Below are 19,420 nucleotides of genomic sequence, written 5' to 3'. Positions count from 1 at the left end.
GCTATATATTTATGTTACTATATTGCTATTGTTTTCTAATAATAATTATTATTAAAAATTAATATAGTGTTGCATAAATTTGCCTTACAACATGTATATTTATTGTTGCCTTAAGGTCTTCTCAAAAAATTCGGTTAGTTCGGTTAGAACCGAAACCGAACCGAAATAACTGAAAACCAAAATGATCGGTTCCGAGAATTTTTTAAAACCGATAGGTTCCTATTTTATAAGAACTGATTTTCTTTAAAAACCGAGAAACCAAACTGCCCGGGCTTACCGTTTAGTTCACGTACTGGTAGAGCCTAGCTCGTAGGCTCACATTGGACAGGCTAAGTGCATACAATGCAGTCGTGTTTGGTTGACTTTGTACCTACTTAGCCTGGCTGAAAGGAAATGCTGTTTGATTGACTATATGAAGATATGTTGCATGAGATAAAATATTTTAAGGTTGTAATTATAATTTTTATTCTGATTATGTCTTAAACACATTAATATCACTTAATATTTACTTATCATACACTAATAGCATCATTAGATGAGTAAGCAGCTGCATCGAGCGAGCCAGGCCTGGCAGAAACGGCCGATTCGCTCGTTCCCACAGAGCCTGGCCACGGGGTGCCTTTTGCAAGCGCGGCTCGACCGCAGGAGCAGGCAACCAAACGATGGCACCCTGCATCCCGCCAGGCAGGACGTAGGGAACCAAACAGGCCAAAAGAAAACCTCTGTTTCCTTAGGATTTCTAGTCTTTCTAAAAACCAGAAAATTTCATTTCTAGAGATGACCTATAATCCCCCTCAAAATGCCCTTCAAACCTGCAAAAGGAAAACTGCTCTCCAAACCACTGAGGCAGTGACATTAACAGAACAGCAATGCAATTATTTTTGCCAAGACAAGATACACGTTCCATCCAACATGCAACAAGTACAGGGAGTTGCTGGATTTTAGGAAGACGAGTTCATCATCTCTTGCTACCAAAAGTGTGTAACAGAGCAAGTGCAATACCCGAAGTTGCATTTTGTGTCGGTAACTTTTTCTTGTATATGAAGCTACTGTCATGTGGATAACGAGGAGAATCGATTATTAAGCCATCACAGTAGGACATGTCCAGAACCAGAAGATCTGATGCGTTCGCCTCATTAATCTCAAGAGAGAAAGGATCTGGGGTTGCTGGTGAATGGAAATAATTGGGATGGTGGTTATTAGCAGCCAGCGGTATGACGGCATCCACACGTTCTGATGGAACATTCTGTGAAATGTTTTGACATACATCTGATGGAGAGATGTTTTCGGCCACTGGACTTGTTTGATCCATTTTCAGGGGAGGCCTTTGACAACTTGCTGCAGCAGTGCATACCTTGAGCTCCACTGGGGTTGACAGAAAATCCAACTTCCTTCTGGCTCTGGCACGCTGCTTTGATTTGGCCATTAGCTTTTCAGAAACTTTAGCTGAATGGGCATTGGGCCCTTTAGGACAAATGCAATCAGAAGTTTCTTCTCCTGATGTACCAGCATTTCCATCTAGTTCTGGGAGATCCTGTTTAGATTTGGGCCGTGTTCGTAAAACTGATGGCGGACCTCTGTCAGATGAACCCTGGCTGTCCTTCAGAATATCTGACTGACTGCTCTCTGGAACACTGTCCTTCGGAATTTCTGACTGACTGCTCTCTGGAACTGATATATCTTCTTCCAGGTCCAGAACTTGTTGTAGCAATCCTGAGGCTAAATAAAAATTCAATTTTCCTTTCATCCGACCTCTCCAGTGTTCTTTGAGTGCATGATTTGTCCTGGTTATATACACAATATAACAAACACACATCAGTAGGTTACAGAGATACTGGATTATACAAAAGGTTGAAAAATGACAGTAACTGAAAAATAGAGGGAATATTGGACGCAGCACAAACTGATGATGGGGGAAGCACACATTTTCTTTTTGCACAGTAAAATCATCCAATCATACCTCCCAGGGAAATGTTTGACCATTTTAAGCCACTGGCTTCCATATATTTGATGAGCTCGAATCAATTTTAGCTCCTCTTGTTCTGACCAATCCTCTTTGTTTATTGCTGGGTCAAGACTGCGTGTCCATCTATATTGAAGGCCCATCAGCACAAAGTGAAGAAAAAAATTCAGTTCTAATGAAAATTTGAATGCAGTCTATGCATAATGGACATTCTTGCTAGTAAATACTCCAAAACAAGGTTCAAATCATGGCAATAAAAAAAACAAGGTTCTAATAAAAGGCTTCTAATTAACAACAATGATTAACGAATGAATAGTGTCAACGTTATTTGAGTCGATTCGTACCACCGGAGGACACCGAACCATGCAAAGAGTCTTTGCATTGACACAAAAACAAGGTTCAAATCATGGCAATAAAAAAAATTAAAGCTCTTACAAACAGGCATACTGGTGCGAGATAGAGACAAAGAGTGTAGTATTTTAATTGCTTCTTCCCTATTGTGGGATCCCAAAGGATGCGAGCAATATAATGCTACCACTGGTGAAGACTCTGCAACATCACGAGGTGTGTGACATGACATTTGTGCGCCAGAGGTTCAGATCAACCACTGGAGAAGGCCTAAGTGTTGAAGGGACTGTATTTGGAAACAAATAGCTTATTCCTTTTTACATTCACAGCGGAGGCATAATTTTTAAGGATGTGGCTGTAAGATGTCATCTTCCTTTTATGATTCCTATTATGTGGACACAAGATGGCATCTCACTTTTATGGTTCCTATTATATGGACAGAAATAGAATCTTGCAATTATAAAAACGCAGACCACATTGGCCACAAGCAGCAAGCATCTAGTTTTTTTGCTTGAGACCACAAACTAACAGAGAGCAAACTTGTAACAAATGAGACTGCATGTTCAGAGCAGAACAGTGTTACTCTACAAAAACTCGACCTGCAGGGAAAAGACCGCCCCCATGGCATTGCATTAAGAAGAAGCTTCTCACGCGCAGGTCGAGAAACACCCCAAAGGCTGGCTGCCCTGGACATGCCACCAAGTGCCCAGGACACATGACTCATGTGGTTGCTCGTATAACTCAGGACTGTAGCTGATGAGGGGTATTTTTTTTGACCTAGGCCCGTTTAAATTCGCTCCCACAGGGAGTCAAACTCAGGACTTGGGGTCCTATTTGAGCCCTGCTAACTAGTAAACAGTGACATGGTGGTTGCTGCGGATTGTGGTGGCGATACAAGCTAAACATAAGCAACCAAATGATAAACACATGAGGATATGACCTACACAAGATATAAATTTAAGATAAAAAAGATGAAACATTTTCACTTCTACAAATAAAAAAGAAACTAACCTTACAGTACAACAAACCAATAGTTAATTACCTGATTCGGCATTGTTTCACTTCTCGGCCAGGTATAGCAGATGCAACAGTTTGCCAGTTTTTCCCATGTTTGGCAACCATTTTAGTGAGAATTTCATCTTCCTGGAAGAAAATATTTTTTTTTCTCAGTGGTCATGATGAAACAGGCCCAAGTTGACATACTACATAAAAGTTTTGGTCCAAACAACTTTCCTCTGCTAACCATTTGCCTTTGGTCCTTTCAGGAATTTTTAAACTACTTCCATCCTTGATGCAGTGGGCATTTTTCTTGCACAGTGGGCCCTCTGTTTGATATAAAAAAAAATCTAAATACATACACTTCTATTCCACAAAGATGTGAATATAACAAATAAAATTTAACCAATACGACAGATGATAGTTATATATGAAAGCTGACCATGAGGTATCTGTAACAGCAATAATATCATAATGATGCAAGAAGAGATCACATGCAAACTATTATGCTACAAAGTACCCAACAGTATGTGAAAGAAATATGGTTTGGAATTGGCCCAGGTATAATCATATGGCTGTTGAACCCCACCTTCATAAAACAGAATATTTAAATTTGGGAAATCACGTTCAACTTTGAGTAAGCATTTTTGCTGAAATCGAGAAAGAAAGTATGAGATAGCATTTTTGTGTATGTCACTGGAGGTAGTATCTTCCACTAGATAGATGCACCTTATAAAAAAAAAACTCGACCGGGGGGTTTAAGACTGCCCCCGCAGCATTTCAAATAAGAAGGACCTTTTCACCCGGCCGAGAAAACCCCCGCCCCCACCCTTACACGGTGGCTTTCTGTCGCCCAAGTGAGAATTGGGCCGGTGCCCCCCTAGTGCTTTGGTTATGGGGACGGACGAGGGGATTTTTTTAACCTCAGCCTGAAATTCGCTCCCACGGGGAGTCGAACCCAGGACCTGAGGAGTGCCGCTGGGTCACCTAACCGTTTGAGCTAGGCGCCCTTTGGCATAGATGCACCTTATAGTAAAGTCAAACTTGTATACATAAGCAGGAATCTGAATCATCTTCAATAAATGGAACTCCAACTACTTTAGTACTACTAATAATGAAGGTGCATTCTAACCTCTACCTGTCTTTTCTGATTCCATATCATGGCAATGTATGGTGGTTTCATGTGGTACAACATTCTGCATCCATAGTTAAAAACTGACAAAAGCACTTAGATACCATTAGAATAACACAAATACAAAAGTATCAAAAAGTAAGTGCAAACAATCATTCAGTTGGATCACAAACTAGGAACAAACTCAACATTCATATAAAATATCAAACCAACCTTTCTGATGAGTCAAGTGAAAGCATAAACAGGCTTTCAATGCATCCACAAAGCTTTTGACAATCAATTATAGTGCATGTTCTTTGCTAGCTAACTTTTATAATAATACAACAGCTGGTTGAGAAGTACTACTGCTTCAGATACAGCATCCATGGTTACGAAAGGCTGTCCTTGGCAATTTGGTGTAAATCAATCAATACACACGTTATCAGTTACATAAAACTGCATATTAATCTGAACGGCAAGAAAAAAAATGTAAATGAAACAACAACAAAGCTTTGGCAACAGTTCACACCTTGAGCTCCACTGGGGTTGACAGAAAAGCCAGCTTCTTTCTTGTTCCTGCACACTGCTGTGATTTGGCCATTGTCATTTCTGAGATTTTTGCTGAATGGGTATCAGTTGCTTTAGCATAGAATAAGTCAGAGCTTTTTCTTGCCGATGTATTAGCATTTTCAACCAGTTCTGTGAGCTCTTGTTTAAGTTTGGGGTTTGTTGATAAACGTGATGAAAATCTATTTCTATCAGATGCAGCTTTGCAGTCCTTTGGAATATCTGACTGATTGCTCTGTGGAAATGATACATCATCTTGCAGGTCTGGAATGTGTTCGAGCAATCCTGAGGCCAAATATGAATCCAGTTTTCTTTTCATAGCACCTCTCCAATGTTCTTTGAGTGCATCATTTGTCCTGATTGTACATGGGGTCAACAATTTTAGTGCTATACTCATAGGAGGTTTGAAGCAGGTAGATGCATACTGAATTCTCATTAAGGGAATCAATTAAAATCAACAATAACAATAACCAACATAAAGAGAGGTATTTTTTTATGAACATTTTTTTTTATTTTCTTTACAGGTGTCTCCATCCAATCCTACCTCCCTGGGAAATGTTTGACCATTTTACACCATTTGTTTCCATAAACTTGCTGTGCACGAATCAATCTTAGTTCCTCCTGTTGTGACCAAGGCTCTTTGTTTATTGCTGGGTCTAGAATGTATTTCCATCTGTGTTTAAGACCCATCAGAGCATAAGTGAAGAAAACATTAGATGGCTAATGAATCTGAATGCAGATCAGCAATGCTATACTAGACATTCTCACTAGTCAGTACTTTAATTCATTAAGGCTTCCAATTTATAACAGTGATTAATGAAATTAAGAGTGTAAAAAACTTCCAGGACATCTTATCTGGAAGAAATTTGTGACCCTTACAGCTTAGCTACAAAACCCCTGCAGCAGCAGAAGTGTTGCAAAGATACTTTATTTACAGCCACAGCAGAGGCATTATAATTTCCACTTAAAGGACGTGGATAAAGGTTCAAACCTTAGAAAATCTTTTTTTTTTTACCGTAAACACAGCAGGGGAGGCCCCCAGTGTAAGAATTTTATTAAAAATGAGAAACAACGGAAAACAACTGTACAAACTAAGAGAGGAAAACAAAACAGACAAAGAGAAGGGCGAGAAAGGGAACTTGAACTTAGCCAAAGAGGCTCAACAAGGAAAGGAAAGCTGATCTTTTTGAATCACAAAATCTATGGGCTTGTAGACTAGCTTCCTCAAAGAAGTTTTGCCTCCAAGAGTCAAAGGATGGGCGTCCACGATCGAAGAGGCTCAACAAGGTAAGAACATCTTTTGTGATTTGTGTGACAAGCAGCCATCTGGTGTGTTACTTGGAATACACAGTTTTATAAAATCAAATTAGAAGTGGCTGCAACATGTAATGATGTCAACACAGGCTATGCCAGTTTCAGCGTAGAATAGTGGTAGGCTGATAATGAGGCTGTTGCCATGGTGGTTGTAACAGCTTGTGCTGTCAATGCAAGCTAAACAATAGCCAACCAAATGATAAACATTAGAGGATATAACATGTCTAATATACTAATTCAAAATCCTTATCTAAAAAACTAATTCAAAATGAATTGAAGCAAAGGTTGTCAAGTATAGAAAAAAAGATTAAACCAACTGTACAGTGCAAGCAATTTACCTTGCCAAGCATGAATGCGCAGTTCGGCCAGGTATAGCACATGCAATAGTTTGCCAGTTTTTCGTCCCATGTTTGTTTACCATTTGCGTGAGCGCCTCATCTTCCTGGAACGAAAATTAATTTCTTTCTATTAGCTAAAAATTTGAATAAATACAAAATACAATATGAATGATAAATATTATAGTCTAAACAACTTTCCTCTGATGACCATCTGTGTATTTGATTTTTGGAACTACTGCTCTCCTTGAAGCTGTGGACAATTTTCTTGTGAGGAGTTCCCTCTGTTTTAAACCAAAAAAACATTATCTAAATACATAATTGATTGACTTCTATTCGATGAATATGCGAATGTAGAGAAGAAGAAATTTTCACCAATAGGGCAGGCAATAGTTATAAATCAAAAGTTGATGGTGAGGGTACATGCATGCAATGGGAGAGCAGTATAATGATGCACAAAAGCATCAGCATGTAAACTATCATATGACAAAGGACTTAGGTGTATCCAAAATACAGAATGAAACTAAGGCCAAATGTCGCAAATCTGTGTATCTTTGCAAGAGAATAATTGTTTAGGCCTCCCTTGATAGCAAAGGCCTGGAAACATGGTACAGGGCATATATACTGCTTGAGGAAATCAAGCACAACTATTGGCTCACCTTTACTTGCAGAAAGCAACACAAATAGTATGTTGAATGACAAGCACATGTATGCATGGTCTTTCTTGAATCGGAGTAAGGGGGAATTTGGACCATGGAGTGTTTTTCTTTCCAAGAAATTGAATCATGGAGTGTCACAGGAACTAATGACAAATCAACAAGCTAGTACCTTATATGAATTTTTCTTTTGTTTTTTTTCGCGAGCGGGTTGACACCCGTTTTTCATTAAGAGGGAAAGCAGTTTACAACCAAACAGAAGGAGAAGCTGGCGGCGAGAAGCCCCCAGCAGTCACCCTGAAAGTCCTAGCTACTGGATCCTGTATAGTTGTTACATTGCAAATGTGTTTTGCGACTACAGATGAGCTAGAACCGACAAGGGCGCGAAGCCAGCCATCGCCCACTCCTGGCCCTCCTCAACAGCTTGCATAATTACATCAAGCTTAGTCTCTACCAGACCAAGCAAGGTGACGCGTTCTTGCAACAAGGACTCGCATACGACGGCGCAACGTGCCCGCATTTTCAGGCCGCGCACATTCCAAATGAATAAGTTGTGTCCTATCATTGGCAACCAGAGGTGCGACAAAGACTGACGATAGCCTAGGCGGCGCTAACGGTACCAAGTGCCCGCTGCTTCCTACCCGGGAAGAGTACCTTCATCGCCTCACGCTTGGATGGCGACAGAGGCAAGGTGAATGCCGTCTGGAACTCATCAAATGACGCCTCATCAGGTAGAACTGTCTCTATCACCAGCACTAGGCGCTTCAACATGAATTTTTCTTTTGTTAAAAGCTAGTGGTAAAGTCAACCTTTTATGCATAAGCAAGAATAGTCAAAGTACTGAAGAATCTTCCAAAAAATCCAACTAATTTGTAGTCATCATCAGCCGAAATGTCCCACTAGTTGGACAAGCAAACAGGTAAAAAATAAAGGTGCATTCTAGCAAATAAATAGAAGTAGTGAGATGTAGACAAAAAATAGTTAGAATATTGCTAACTTCCTTTCTTTAAATGAGCTTGCAAGGCTAAAAGCCAACTTTCTATCTCTTCTGATTCCGCATTTTGGCAATGCCTCACAGTTTCATTTGGTATATCACTCTGCAACTGCAGTTAAAAAATGACCTCAGAACCATGATACCATTCAATTAACAAGATCCACAAAACTACCAAAAAGAACTAACGATCCAGCTAGATCACAGAAAAGGGAATAACAAAATCAGTATTTATAAAAATTCTTGAATCAACGTTTCTAATGAATAAAGTAAAAGAGGAAACAGGCAGCCATGGCATTGGTGGCTTGGTGCTATATAAACGTAGAGTTGCATGCACAAAAAGCGTTCGATAGAAAGTTAAATGCAAATTCCTCACTGGTTACTTTTGTTACAGTAACAAAACACTTGGTCTAGAAATAAGTAAAGCTTTAAACACCGTATCCATCAGTTGACAATGGACTTTCTTGGCAGTTTGTTATAAATGAATAAGGTAAACACTGCTTTGAAATTATAGTAAAACTGTTCTGAAATATCAAGAATGGTTCCCTGTAAACAGTAGTACAATAGATGTCCATATATGGAAACACAAAAGTGTTTGGAGTATTCTGTCTGGTAGCACTGCATGGATACGGCATTACCATGTCTTGAGCAACCTCATCTGACTTGCTTGAGTGTTCTGTTGGACTGTTAGCCCTCCTAAAAGAGGAAGCAATAATCAAGTGAACATTATGTAATCAGTCCTCTTATCAAGTTTTTAAGTCACAATGATAACTTTGATTCTTGTGTTTTAATAATGGTCAACAAAAAGTATATACATACTAAGGAATATATCCCCATAAAAAGAAGTGGAAAGGGAGTGCTAGTAATGCGAAATGCCTATACTCAGATTAATTAAGTTGAAAAAACTCTGCTGAATCTTAACGCTACAGGAAGCTGAAGCCCCCATTCTACTGAAGCAAGTCGCCACCAGATTCTCGAAGAATCAAAGCTTCCATAGCATGATACAAGTCTTAATGCTGCAGAAGAAAAACTGACGGCAACTCCCCCATGGGGATAACTCCCCGCTGGCTGATTGGCATCCCATCGCTACTCTGCTCCATGGCTGCGCTCAGATAAGTGGCTCCGATCCCACCACAAGCCTCGCCTGAAGCCTGGATAAAACATATGGATAGAGATTAGAACGGTGAAACAGTACAGTTAGCAGTTGCAGTCGAATCGAACCCCAGTTACTCCTTTTTTGGGGGAAATAAACTGGTAACAGTACTACTACACCGCGGCCACCAAATTGCTAATGGCCCGTTCGGTTAAAGGGGAATGGCTCCCTGGTAATAATCCAGGCTGGTTTCGTATTCTAATTTGAATAGGCTTCGTCAATTGGAATTATTCCTGGCTAGGTTTTAGCTTAACCGAACGTGCCCTAAAGTGATTCGCGTTTGATTGTTCACAGAAGAAGGAATCAATCCAGGTCCCCGCGGATCTGCATTTCCGTACCGTCGGGAGTGGGAGGAGAGCAGCCACTAGGACGACGAGTTCGAGGTGGGCTTTATCGGTGGCGGGTGGCGGGTGCCGGAGCGAGACCGCGACTACCAGGCCGCCGGGGAAGCGGACGGGCAGGGAGGAGGAGCAGGATGGTGTGAGAGCATATAGTGTGACACGACTCCGGTTCCGATGGCGAGGAGTTCAAGAAGCGTGGCTCACGCGCCAGCTGTCCCGTAGCACGAGTAAGTGGCAGCACCTCAGCTGTATGTGGAAGGCTGGAAAGGCCCCACGGTCAATTTCCACTGACTTTGGTAACGTGTTTCACTCTTCGAGCCATTTTTATACACATGTATCGATCTCAATTCATGTTTTGCTGAAATGGGTTTGAGTAGAATTTAAGGCTGATACATGTGCATCTTGTTTGGATATTTCTGTGTTCATCTTAATACACATACGTTGAGATAGATTACAGTGTAAATTAATTTAAGTTCTACTCTAATTTACTCCAACATATATGAATTGGGATAGATACGAGGAAATCCATGCAAACCGTAAACCAAGCTTATAATTCTATTCTGATACTGGAATATGATAAGTAAAATATCTTAGCACAGTACTGGTGCGTAAATTGGTATAGAAGCAGAAGCCGTTCCATCACGTACCGGTCGATCGATGCCAACTAATACCGGCTCTTGTTGAAATTTAATTTGGATGTTTGGTTTAGGAGGTATAATTTTTTTTAAGTTGAAAGTCACTACTGCGTGAGATGAGAGTGGGATGGGCCCATGCGATGGGGCTAGCCTGCGCAAATTAACCCGCGCTAACTGCTCCTGGGATATTTTTCTTTGGTTTCAGTCAGCCTAAATCAGCCAATCAACAGTATTTTTCTCTCATACCAAATCAACATCAACTAGCCTAAACTAACTAGAAACCAACCAACGAACAAGTCGATTGTTTGTGTGCGCTCCTTGCGGGGTTGGGAATTAATTAGGCGGGAAGGTACCGGACGGAGGTTACCGTCCGCCCAATCGGACGCTAGCACCGCCCGCCACGGTTCCTGACCCTGCCTGCCTACGCACAGGACAAGGCCACGGTGCCTGCCCACCACACCAGAAGGCCACGGCGGCCACGGTGTTTCTTTCAGCGGTAGGCACGTAAGGTGCAAAAGACCAGAGGGTAAAAACGTCCTTCCATTTGTCAAATACATGAAGAAATACTAGAAAAAGAGAGAAAATACACAAAATAACAAGAAAATCAAGTGTCACATGTTTGGAGGTCTATTTTTACGAAGTAGCAAAACAGCGAAGCGTAATGTTTGGAGTCTCAAATATCTAATTTTCTCCTCGTGTCATGCCACACAATTGGCCATGATGCATCTATAGCCCTACTTTCCCATGCATGCATTAACATGTTCTCGGTCGACCCATCATCATGTCGGTGAAAAATACCATTATGGAAAGGAAAGGTCGGAAGTCTACAGTCGGCCCATATGTCATATACTTAAATTGATTATTCCTGCTTTTCCAATGACTATTCTAAATATCGATCATTCAACCAGTAATGTGTAAATAGAAATAGAGATAGGATCCAAATCCAACGATGGATAATGAAAAACTGTACATTCTTTAAAACGTGTGGATTTGACTTCCAGATATGCTATACATTTCACACCGTGCATACAGCGTTTAGCTGGAAAATAATTTCACTAGAAAGCTGGTATTATATAGTGTCATATCCAAAGCATAACTTAATAACACAGTTAAAGAGCAAGAATGATTAAAACAAGAGTTAAGATGTCAGTGCAACTATAACCTATTACAACAGCATCCCAGTTCTTTGATTTCTACAGTACGACAATACTAGATAAGTATATATATATATAGTAGTATCACAATGTGTTTCGATTGCAAGTTCGCAACTAAAGCCGGATTGCTGATAATGTGTTCCTGATGAATGACATGGTAGGCCTCACGGCTGGATCTTCCTGAACACAACGGACACCTATATGAATGCATCTTTCAAACTCTCCTTTAGGAGCGTCACCAATTCTTGGATCTTTCAACTGATCAGCCGTTCCCTGGGTCCAATGTTGTCGAACCTTTGCCAAACATAACAAATATCCAAGGTTCACAGTGAGAAAATAACCACCATTATGTAGAAATGAAACTTAGCATTACTATTTCATTCATTTCAAAAAACATTACTATTTCAAAATTCATAACCTAGACAATGTCACTTTTGCTGATTATGCTACATGCAGCTTCTTTTAGTTCTATTGCAATTACAGTTGGATGTATGAGGAATGACGTTTAACTTACATATCTTGGGAAGTCATCGGTATCTTCTCTACAAAATGATGTAGCTTTGCCGCCTGTTGCTATTTCCAAAAGTACTACCACTACAGGAAATTCCATGATACATGACGATTTACAAGTGACGTATTCTAAAAACATCATGGATCAGAGATGGGTTTAGTTAGACTCCAACAGCCGGTCCATTTACAAGTATCGAGTATATAACAACAGACTTAGGGTTGTGCATCGAGCATCTCCCACCACCAGCCGTCTTTCTCTCGTCTCTCTCTAAAGCAGATCGGGCTCCCTCCGGCGACGGAGCAGCTCCGGTGTCAGGGCCCCCTTCGGCGACGGCCCCCTTCAGCGATGGAGCGCCTCCAGTGGTAGAGCACCCTCCGGTGACGGCTCCCTCCTACAGCGGCCTCCTCCGGCGATGGAGCGCCTCCAGTGGCAGAGCCCCCTCCGGTGATGGCACTCTCCTACGGCGGCCCCCTCCAGCGACGGAGCACCTCCGGTGGCAGCATCCCCTTTGGCGACAGAGCGCCTCCGGTGGCAGCGCCCTCTCCCGCGCCGAGCTAACTAGCCGAGGGACAACCTATCCCTGATTCAACAGGTTCATGGTTGTATACCGTTTTAATATTCATACCAATATTATCTTACCTGATCTGCTTCTCTAATATGTCATCATCTTTCTCAAATTTGCCATGCCTTTCTTCTATCTATAATCTGATTCTTCTTTTTCTGTGTTGTTCGTATTCAAGAACAAGGAGCAGATGGAGATGGAGATAATGCTGCAACAAATGGCGTGCAAGCAGAGTGTCTGTCAAATGGTGATCTTCACTTTCCTGTATTAATCCCTTTAGATCAACTATGTTTTACAAATCATGTGATGAACATAAGCCGACAGATTTATGCCCGTGGCTATTTGTGATAAACTGATAGCTGATAGATTTTTGCTACCTCAACACTTAGAGCGATGAACTGATAGCTTTCTCACCTTGAATGAGATTTGGTGCGATGTCTCTTTTTCACATTAATCTTCCTATGCATTTATTTTGTACTAGTGCACTGTTATTTACCTTGTCTTAACATTGCTTCTATTTAACACTGCTCCTATTTAACACAACTCCTATGTACCCTGCCGTTAGCATTTGTCAGGAGAAAAACATTTCTTCATATGGGGTAACATTCTTAGATACAGTGAAGCTGTAGTCATTCATACTTGGATAATATTTAGATACTTGAGTTAGATCTCAAGGAAAATATTTGTAGTGCAACATTTCTGAGATTGTGTGATTGTGTTCTCTTTGGCAGCGTTGAGGCATTTCATGAGGGCTATCATCGTTACCAACTTGAAGCTGGCATCACAAACCTGGAGATCAACCTTGAAGGTATGGTCCCTTTCCATGCACCAACCTGTTAGTTTACTGAATGTTGCTGCTCCTCAGTTTCTGGCTTATTGAATGTGTTGCTGCAAGCCTCAAACCTACTACTGATTTATTTTTTGTGGGATCAAATTAATGCACTTAGCCATATCTTGCATTCTCAATTTGTTGACACCTTGTGCTTGTAGGATCCAAAAGAAGCACTTGCAAGAAGATTTGTGTAATGTTCTTTGTTTTTAGATGTTGTAGTTGATAACCAGAATGTGTCATTTTTGGATGATGTAGGACCAAAATTTTGCTTTTGCCTTCTAACTCGTACGGTTGACTATAGGGTTGTTCCTTCTGCTTACTGTACATTACTTGATGCCTTGTTCATTGTATACGGTTTAATTTGCCTACATATGAGTTAATATTGCTCATTTGTCATTTTTAGGAGACAAGTACAGAGACCGGGACCATAATGCAATGGATTTTTTTTTTTTTGAAGAAGTGTCACTATATAGCAAAAAAATTCAAGCCTATGAACTAGCTATCTAGAATGCTATTGTAATAGATGTGAAGGTCGACAAGGACCTATTTTTGTGTTTCAAGTTTTATGATGATCAGAACATCTTGTGTTAATATACTGGAAAATAACCAAATTGTTGGGCTTTATGTGATTTTTATTATATAATCTATGATGGTCAAATTTGATGTACACGTGACGATTACATGGAACCTCAAATTTGTGACGAGAAACATCATACGTGGTAGATGGATATTACAGTCTATTTTGTCACACTCTATCGGGCCTAGTCTGGGCTGAATGGGCTTCTAGGGATTCATGACGAACACAAATGCCAACGACTTATATTGGTTCAATAAATGTATGACGCGAGATATAGAACGTTTTTTCCAATGGTCATGGTAAGTTAATCGTGACGTATTTTCGCTTGTCTATGACGAAAGTAAACCGTCATGTATAAGGGTATTTCTGGTAGTGTACACCAAAGCTGTACACATCGGACTTCACAGAGTACTCGCCATAAAACAACTCAGGAGCGTGGTATCCACTGAGTGGCATTCATTAATTTGTAAGCAAACTGTTAGTGGTCGATTCTGTTCATCACAAGTCACTAGAAAAACAAAGAGTTGACAAACACAAAAGTTTAGTAGCTACAAAACGAACTCACGATGTTACCCTAAAGTTCTCAGCCTTCCCTTCAGATAGGCATAGATCGAGAACAGTTGCGTGCCTAAAACCTGAAATTTTCGGGATGAAGCCCTCGCTAAGTAGAATATTACTAGGGTCTATATTACGATGAACGATTCTGCAATAATGTTCATGCGCAGATATAACAATAATCCTTCACAAATCCCTTGCATGATGTGGAAACGTGAAGACCAGTCAGGGACTCCACTTTTCTCATCTTCAGCTGCACGACTCAGATTCTGGACCGGTAATAAGATCAGCATCTCTCTTATACAAATATCTGTAATCACATATAATGATATAAGGAATGCATACCGAAAAGAACTGCATCAAGACTACCAACAGGCATGTATTCATAGCATATCATGTTCCCATTATTTCCTATGCACGATCCCAGCATCCTTATGATGTTTGGATGGTCAAGCCTTGCCAGCATTTTCACCTCATTATTCAGCTCCACAAGTCCTATTTCCATGTTTAATCTTTTCACCGCCAAATCCGAAAAATTTGGTAGTATTCCCTGCACAGCGTCAAAGGTGCAGGTCAAATATTCATCCTATGAATGAAGTAGACTCATAATCAAAAGGGAAATTAGATACCTTGTATGTAGTTCTAGATCGGTTAGAAGCAATAATATTTTGTTTGGAAAAATTATTGGTGGAGACTCTAATAGTATCCAGGTATAAATTCTTCTCAAGGGGAGCCGCAAGCTTAGGCCCTGGTGCATGCTCATGTTCTGCTCCAAACACTTCTGCTTTCACAAGATTTTATCAATGAAATATGTTAGCACATTTATCTAAAAAAAGATGAATGACAAATAGTAAGAAAGCAGTCCACTTATGGCCCTTGATGAGCTATCAATAAAATATTTTTTCTGAACAATCATTGATAATTTCAGTGCCAATCTGTGTTTATTTCTTTTGGACCTGGGTACAGTAATGGAGCCAACCCATAAATAGCACCAATAGGGGTACTGTGATATCCATATACTAGCACGCAAAATCTGTGTTCATCACAAAGGCTTGCACGGAAAATGTAACTATCCATACCGGCACGGCCGCACTCAACTATAACTGGCATAAATAATACTCCATCATCTGTGTGCTAGCTTCTTCATTGGCACCAATACGCTAACTTATCCATGCCACCTTTGGAGCGCCAGATTTGACAACCGGCATGGACAAGGTTTTTTTAGTGGTGTTACAAAAATAACAACAGGAGATAATTAACTTATACTTGTCTTCCATGATTCACGAATAATATCATAGCCGACTCTAAATAAGAACCATGGAAGATAATATTTTCACAATTAAATGTTTTGTCAATATTTTCACAATTAAATGTTTTGCTTAAAAGTAAACATAAAACTTTTCATTTTAAATAAAAATTATAAATAAAACAGACATGATACTATTAAAAAATATGTCATACAACATCCTTCATAAGTGACTATGTAGCAGGGCCACTGTAGGATCTGCGGCGTGAAGAAGAGGTAGCAGTGAATCATATGGTGATTTCAAGAACTCTATACTTGATTTTAAGGCCTTTTTGCTAGCAGCGGCGGATCCAGGAAATATTTTAGGGGGGACTGAACAACACTGCTGCTCGATCTTAAGTCTCAGCCCCCCCCCCCCCTATATTATAGAACTTTGCCTAAAAATTCATAGGGGCGCTACAGTAATTTGCACTGATTCGGTTTGGGTAGGGAGGGCTTGAGCCCCCCCCCCCCCCCCCCCCCCCCCGCCCCACCGCTAGATCCGCCCCTGTTTGCTAGCATATGGGTCCCACTTGTCATACATAACCCACTTGTCTTTTAAGGCCTTGTCAACTTGATTTTCTTTCTTTCGACTTGTTGCATAGTGACAGTGCAATGTCTTTTGTTGTTTTTCCACTGAACCCGCTTGACGTCCAAAAGGAAGTTGTTTGCCCATTGCCGATCGTGACCACTGTCGAATTTATTCAGATAACTCCTATCACAAAGGAATGTCCAATTTATTGCATGTTCTGCCTTTTTTGCTTCCAACATAGCCAAAGTCATCTTAATCTCAATGCCTATGCAAAGCGTCCTAAGTTTAAAATGAACCAAAGGTATTCTTCGGGGAACTTGCTGCTTTTTCCTAGAAAATTTGTTACCAAAGATGATAGAGCCATCGTGTCCAATTTATAGGGAAGATATGATCTCAATTTTGGATTAATTAACTCTAAGTCCGGAGCATTCTCCAAAAGTTTATATAGATTTTTGTTTAAAGTGCCCAATTTTGATGCGAAGGGATTAGCAAAGCTGGCGGCATCACCTGCATATAGCAAGCATCTTATTAGATCAGCCGATTTTGGAAGGACATGTTGCAACAGACCTTGTTCAGCCACAAGTTTAACGTGGACGATGGCTTGGATGGGAGCATTGGAGGGAGCGGATCTCCCAGGTGTAGACTCCGAGCATACTTAATGTTTTTCCCTAGTTGTCAATTAGTAAAAACCTTAGATGATGTTGTGCTCATTATGGAGGAGATCCAATCGCGCCATTTCCTGCTAAAACCTAGTGCAGAGATCGAGGACATATAGGACGAAAGGCTAGCTAATGGAGTCGAATGTCTTGGAAATGTCAAGCTTGATGAAAAGGGACGATTGTTTTTTCTTGTGTGATATTTGTATCATTCTATTTGGCATAGCTGAAGTTGTCATGGATGCATCTCTTCTCTCGATGAATGCATTTTGGGCATTAGAGACAAGGCTGTTTAGGCGTGGCTCCGTCAAAATATTTCAAACCCTTTGTAAAATATTAAATAAACCTCCTCACCATGAATTATTTTTCAGTTATATAAGTGCTAGTTTTGATACGCCGATCTCTTTCAAGTCTGAGTTGTGCCGAAGCTAAGTTCCATAGGAGCACAATGCTTCTTAGTAACAATGCGACTCCTTCATGATAGTGAGTTATCGACTATGGAAGTTGATCGGGTCACTATACCTCAAGCATGTTGAAGTTCTCTAGCTAGGTGCATATGCTAGTTTCCTTCATAGACACGTCTATGGAAGTTGATCTGGTCACAATACCTGAAACCCCAGTTTACTTATCATATTTGAAACTAAAATTGTTGAAGTCGTCGTAGCATATATTGCAGGTGGAAGCTCAGGGCGCATTTAATTTTCATAATAAAGACCTGTTCTGGTCTTCATCACGTAATCACGTGTAAACAAATCAAACAAGTAACAAATCAGAGCTTCATTCATTCATCAGGGAGTATGAGAATTACACTCTTCAGCCAACAGGTTTACAATGCAGGCCAGAGCAAATTGCCACTCTCCCAGCCTGGTGTCACCTGTGACTTTTTGCTTTGCTAGTATATGGGCTATACGATTACAAGAGCGACTACCTTACAATAGGGTAAAATCAAGAAAACCGGGGAACTAAGCTCACGGATCTCCCCGCTAGACAAGGTCTTTGACTGTCCAACCCATAAGGGTACACAAGAGAAGGATGATCGTGCACGTCATTACATATGTTTGCATTGTTAGTTTTTCTGATGAAGAGGATGAGATGATTTGGCAGTTTACTGCCAAATGCACTTATTCTTCACAGTCTCTTTATAAAATTATTAATTTCAGAGACATCAAACCGGTTCATGTTTCTGCTATATATTTGGAGCATTAGATACCTCCTAGGGTCCATATGTTCCTGTGGTTGCTGATTAATAATAGAGTTCTTACCTGAGATAACCTAGCTAAGAGAAGAAAAGTAGAAGATGAGACCTGTCTTTTCTGTGCTAAAAAAGAAACTAGTCAGCATTTGTTTTTTGATTGTGTTGTTGCTAAACGGTGCTGGGTTCTAATTTCTGAGATTATAGAAGTTTCAGTAGGTGAAAATATGGTTAATATAGGAAAGTTTTGGCTAAGTAGTAAAAGAAATGGCCTTTTAAACATTGTTACCTTTGTTGTTCTCTGGTCGATTTGGAAACTTAGGAATGAGCTTTATTTTTAGAGAACTGGCTGGAAAAGTATGGATGCTCTTCTCTACATAATTCATGGACTCATACGGAACTGGACAGTTCTGTGTCGTGTGGACAAGAGGGAGCTGTTGAATGGCTTTTTGAGGGAAATGAAGTCTGCGACGAAGATGGTGTTATGGCTCCCAGATATCCCCAGGGACGGTAAAGCTTTTCAGAGGCGTGGATGCTGGTGGCCCGGGTGGAGAAGTCCACGCTGCTAAAGCTGTTGTGAAGTGGGCCCCGGTAATGTCTTGGTGGGGGCGCGGAACGAAGACCTTAAAGACATGTAATAGGCTCGGTTAGCTCGACCGTTTTTGCTGATGTTGGTTCATGCGTTAGACCTTTTGTTCACGTTTGTTGTGTCTCTGTTGGTTATGTCCCGCTGCCAACTGGAGCTGAGACCACTTTTGGATAGTTTTGTGCTGCAACAGATGTTTGGTCTTTTCATATGAAGGGCGTCCTCAACGAGCAGTTGCAAATCGCCAGCCGATTAGAAATAAAAAAAAAAAGAAAAAAAATATCCAGCCAGACGGAGTTGGCAATGTAGCGCATGGGGGAATGTGCGAGCTAGGCTAGGAGTTCATCGTTGGTGACTGAAGTTTTCGCATTCTCTCTCCATCCATGTAGACAAGTAGCTAGCGACTTGAGCCTTGTTGGGGACGCCCTAATTGAAAGGCCAGGGCGTCCTTTCCTTGAACTCTAAAAAACAATGTTTGCATTGTTAGCGGCATGCACCTGCTTATGTATAAATAGCTACACGGTATAATCACTACATAATAGTCAAGCATCCCCTTTCAATATCAAAG

General features: G+C 40.7%; 1 protein-coding gene across 5 annotated transcripts; it reads right to left on the bottom strand.

Annotated features, from left to right (window-relative positions):
* Nucleotides 1–810: 810 nt before the first annotated feature.
* On the bottom strand, nucleotides 811–9,957 carry LOC136476158 (uncharacterized). Of its 5 annotated transcripts, none has more exons than XM_066473880.1 (13): nucleotides 9,773–9,957; nucleotides 9,317–9,432; nucleotides 8,920–8,977; nucleotides 8,288–8,393; nucleotides 6,832–6,918; nucleotides 6,638–6,737; nucleotides 5,530–5,658; nucleotides 4,948–5,341; nucleotides 4,440–4,503; nucleotides 3,541–3,636; nucleotides 3,354–3,450; nucleotides 1,961–2,089; nucleotides 811–1,784 (listed from the first exon to the last, which is right to left on the bottom strand). In XM_066473880.1, exons 2-13 carry the CDS (start codon nucleotides 9,379–9,381, stop codon nucleotides 959–961), a joined length of 2,151 nt encoding a protein of 716 aa, XP_066329977.1. In that variant the 5' UTR covers nucleotides 9,382–9,432; nucleotides 9,773–9,957; the 3' UTR covers nucleotides 811–958. The 5 variants fall into 5 exon arrangements, with proteins under 5 accessions (XP_066329977.1, XP_066329979.1, XP_066329978.1 ...); XM_066473882.1 differs by having other exon boundaries at nucleotides 4,446–4,503; XM_066473881.1 differs by having other exon boundaries at nucleotides 6,832–6,920; nucleotides 8,293–8,393.
* Between the last annotated feature and the right edge of the window lie 9,463 nt (nucleotides 9,958–19,420).

The sequence above is a fragment of the Miscanthus floridulus genome, chromosome 8 (assembly GCF_019320115.1).
Source record: "Miscanthus floridulus cultivar M001 chromosome 8, ASM1932011v1, whole genome shotgun sequence".
Lineage (NCBI taxonomy): Eukaryota > Viridiplantae > Streptophyta > Magnoliopsida > Poales > Poaceae > Miscanthus > Miscanthus floridulus.
Note: the sequence above shows the minus strand (reverse complement) of the source record. Positions and strands in the feature narration are given on the sequence as shown.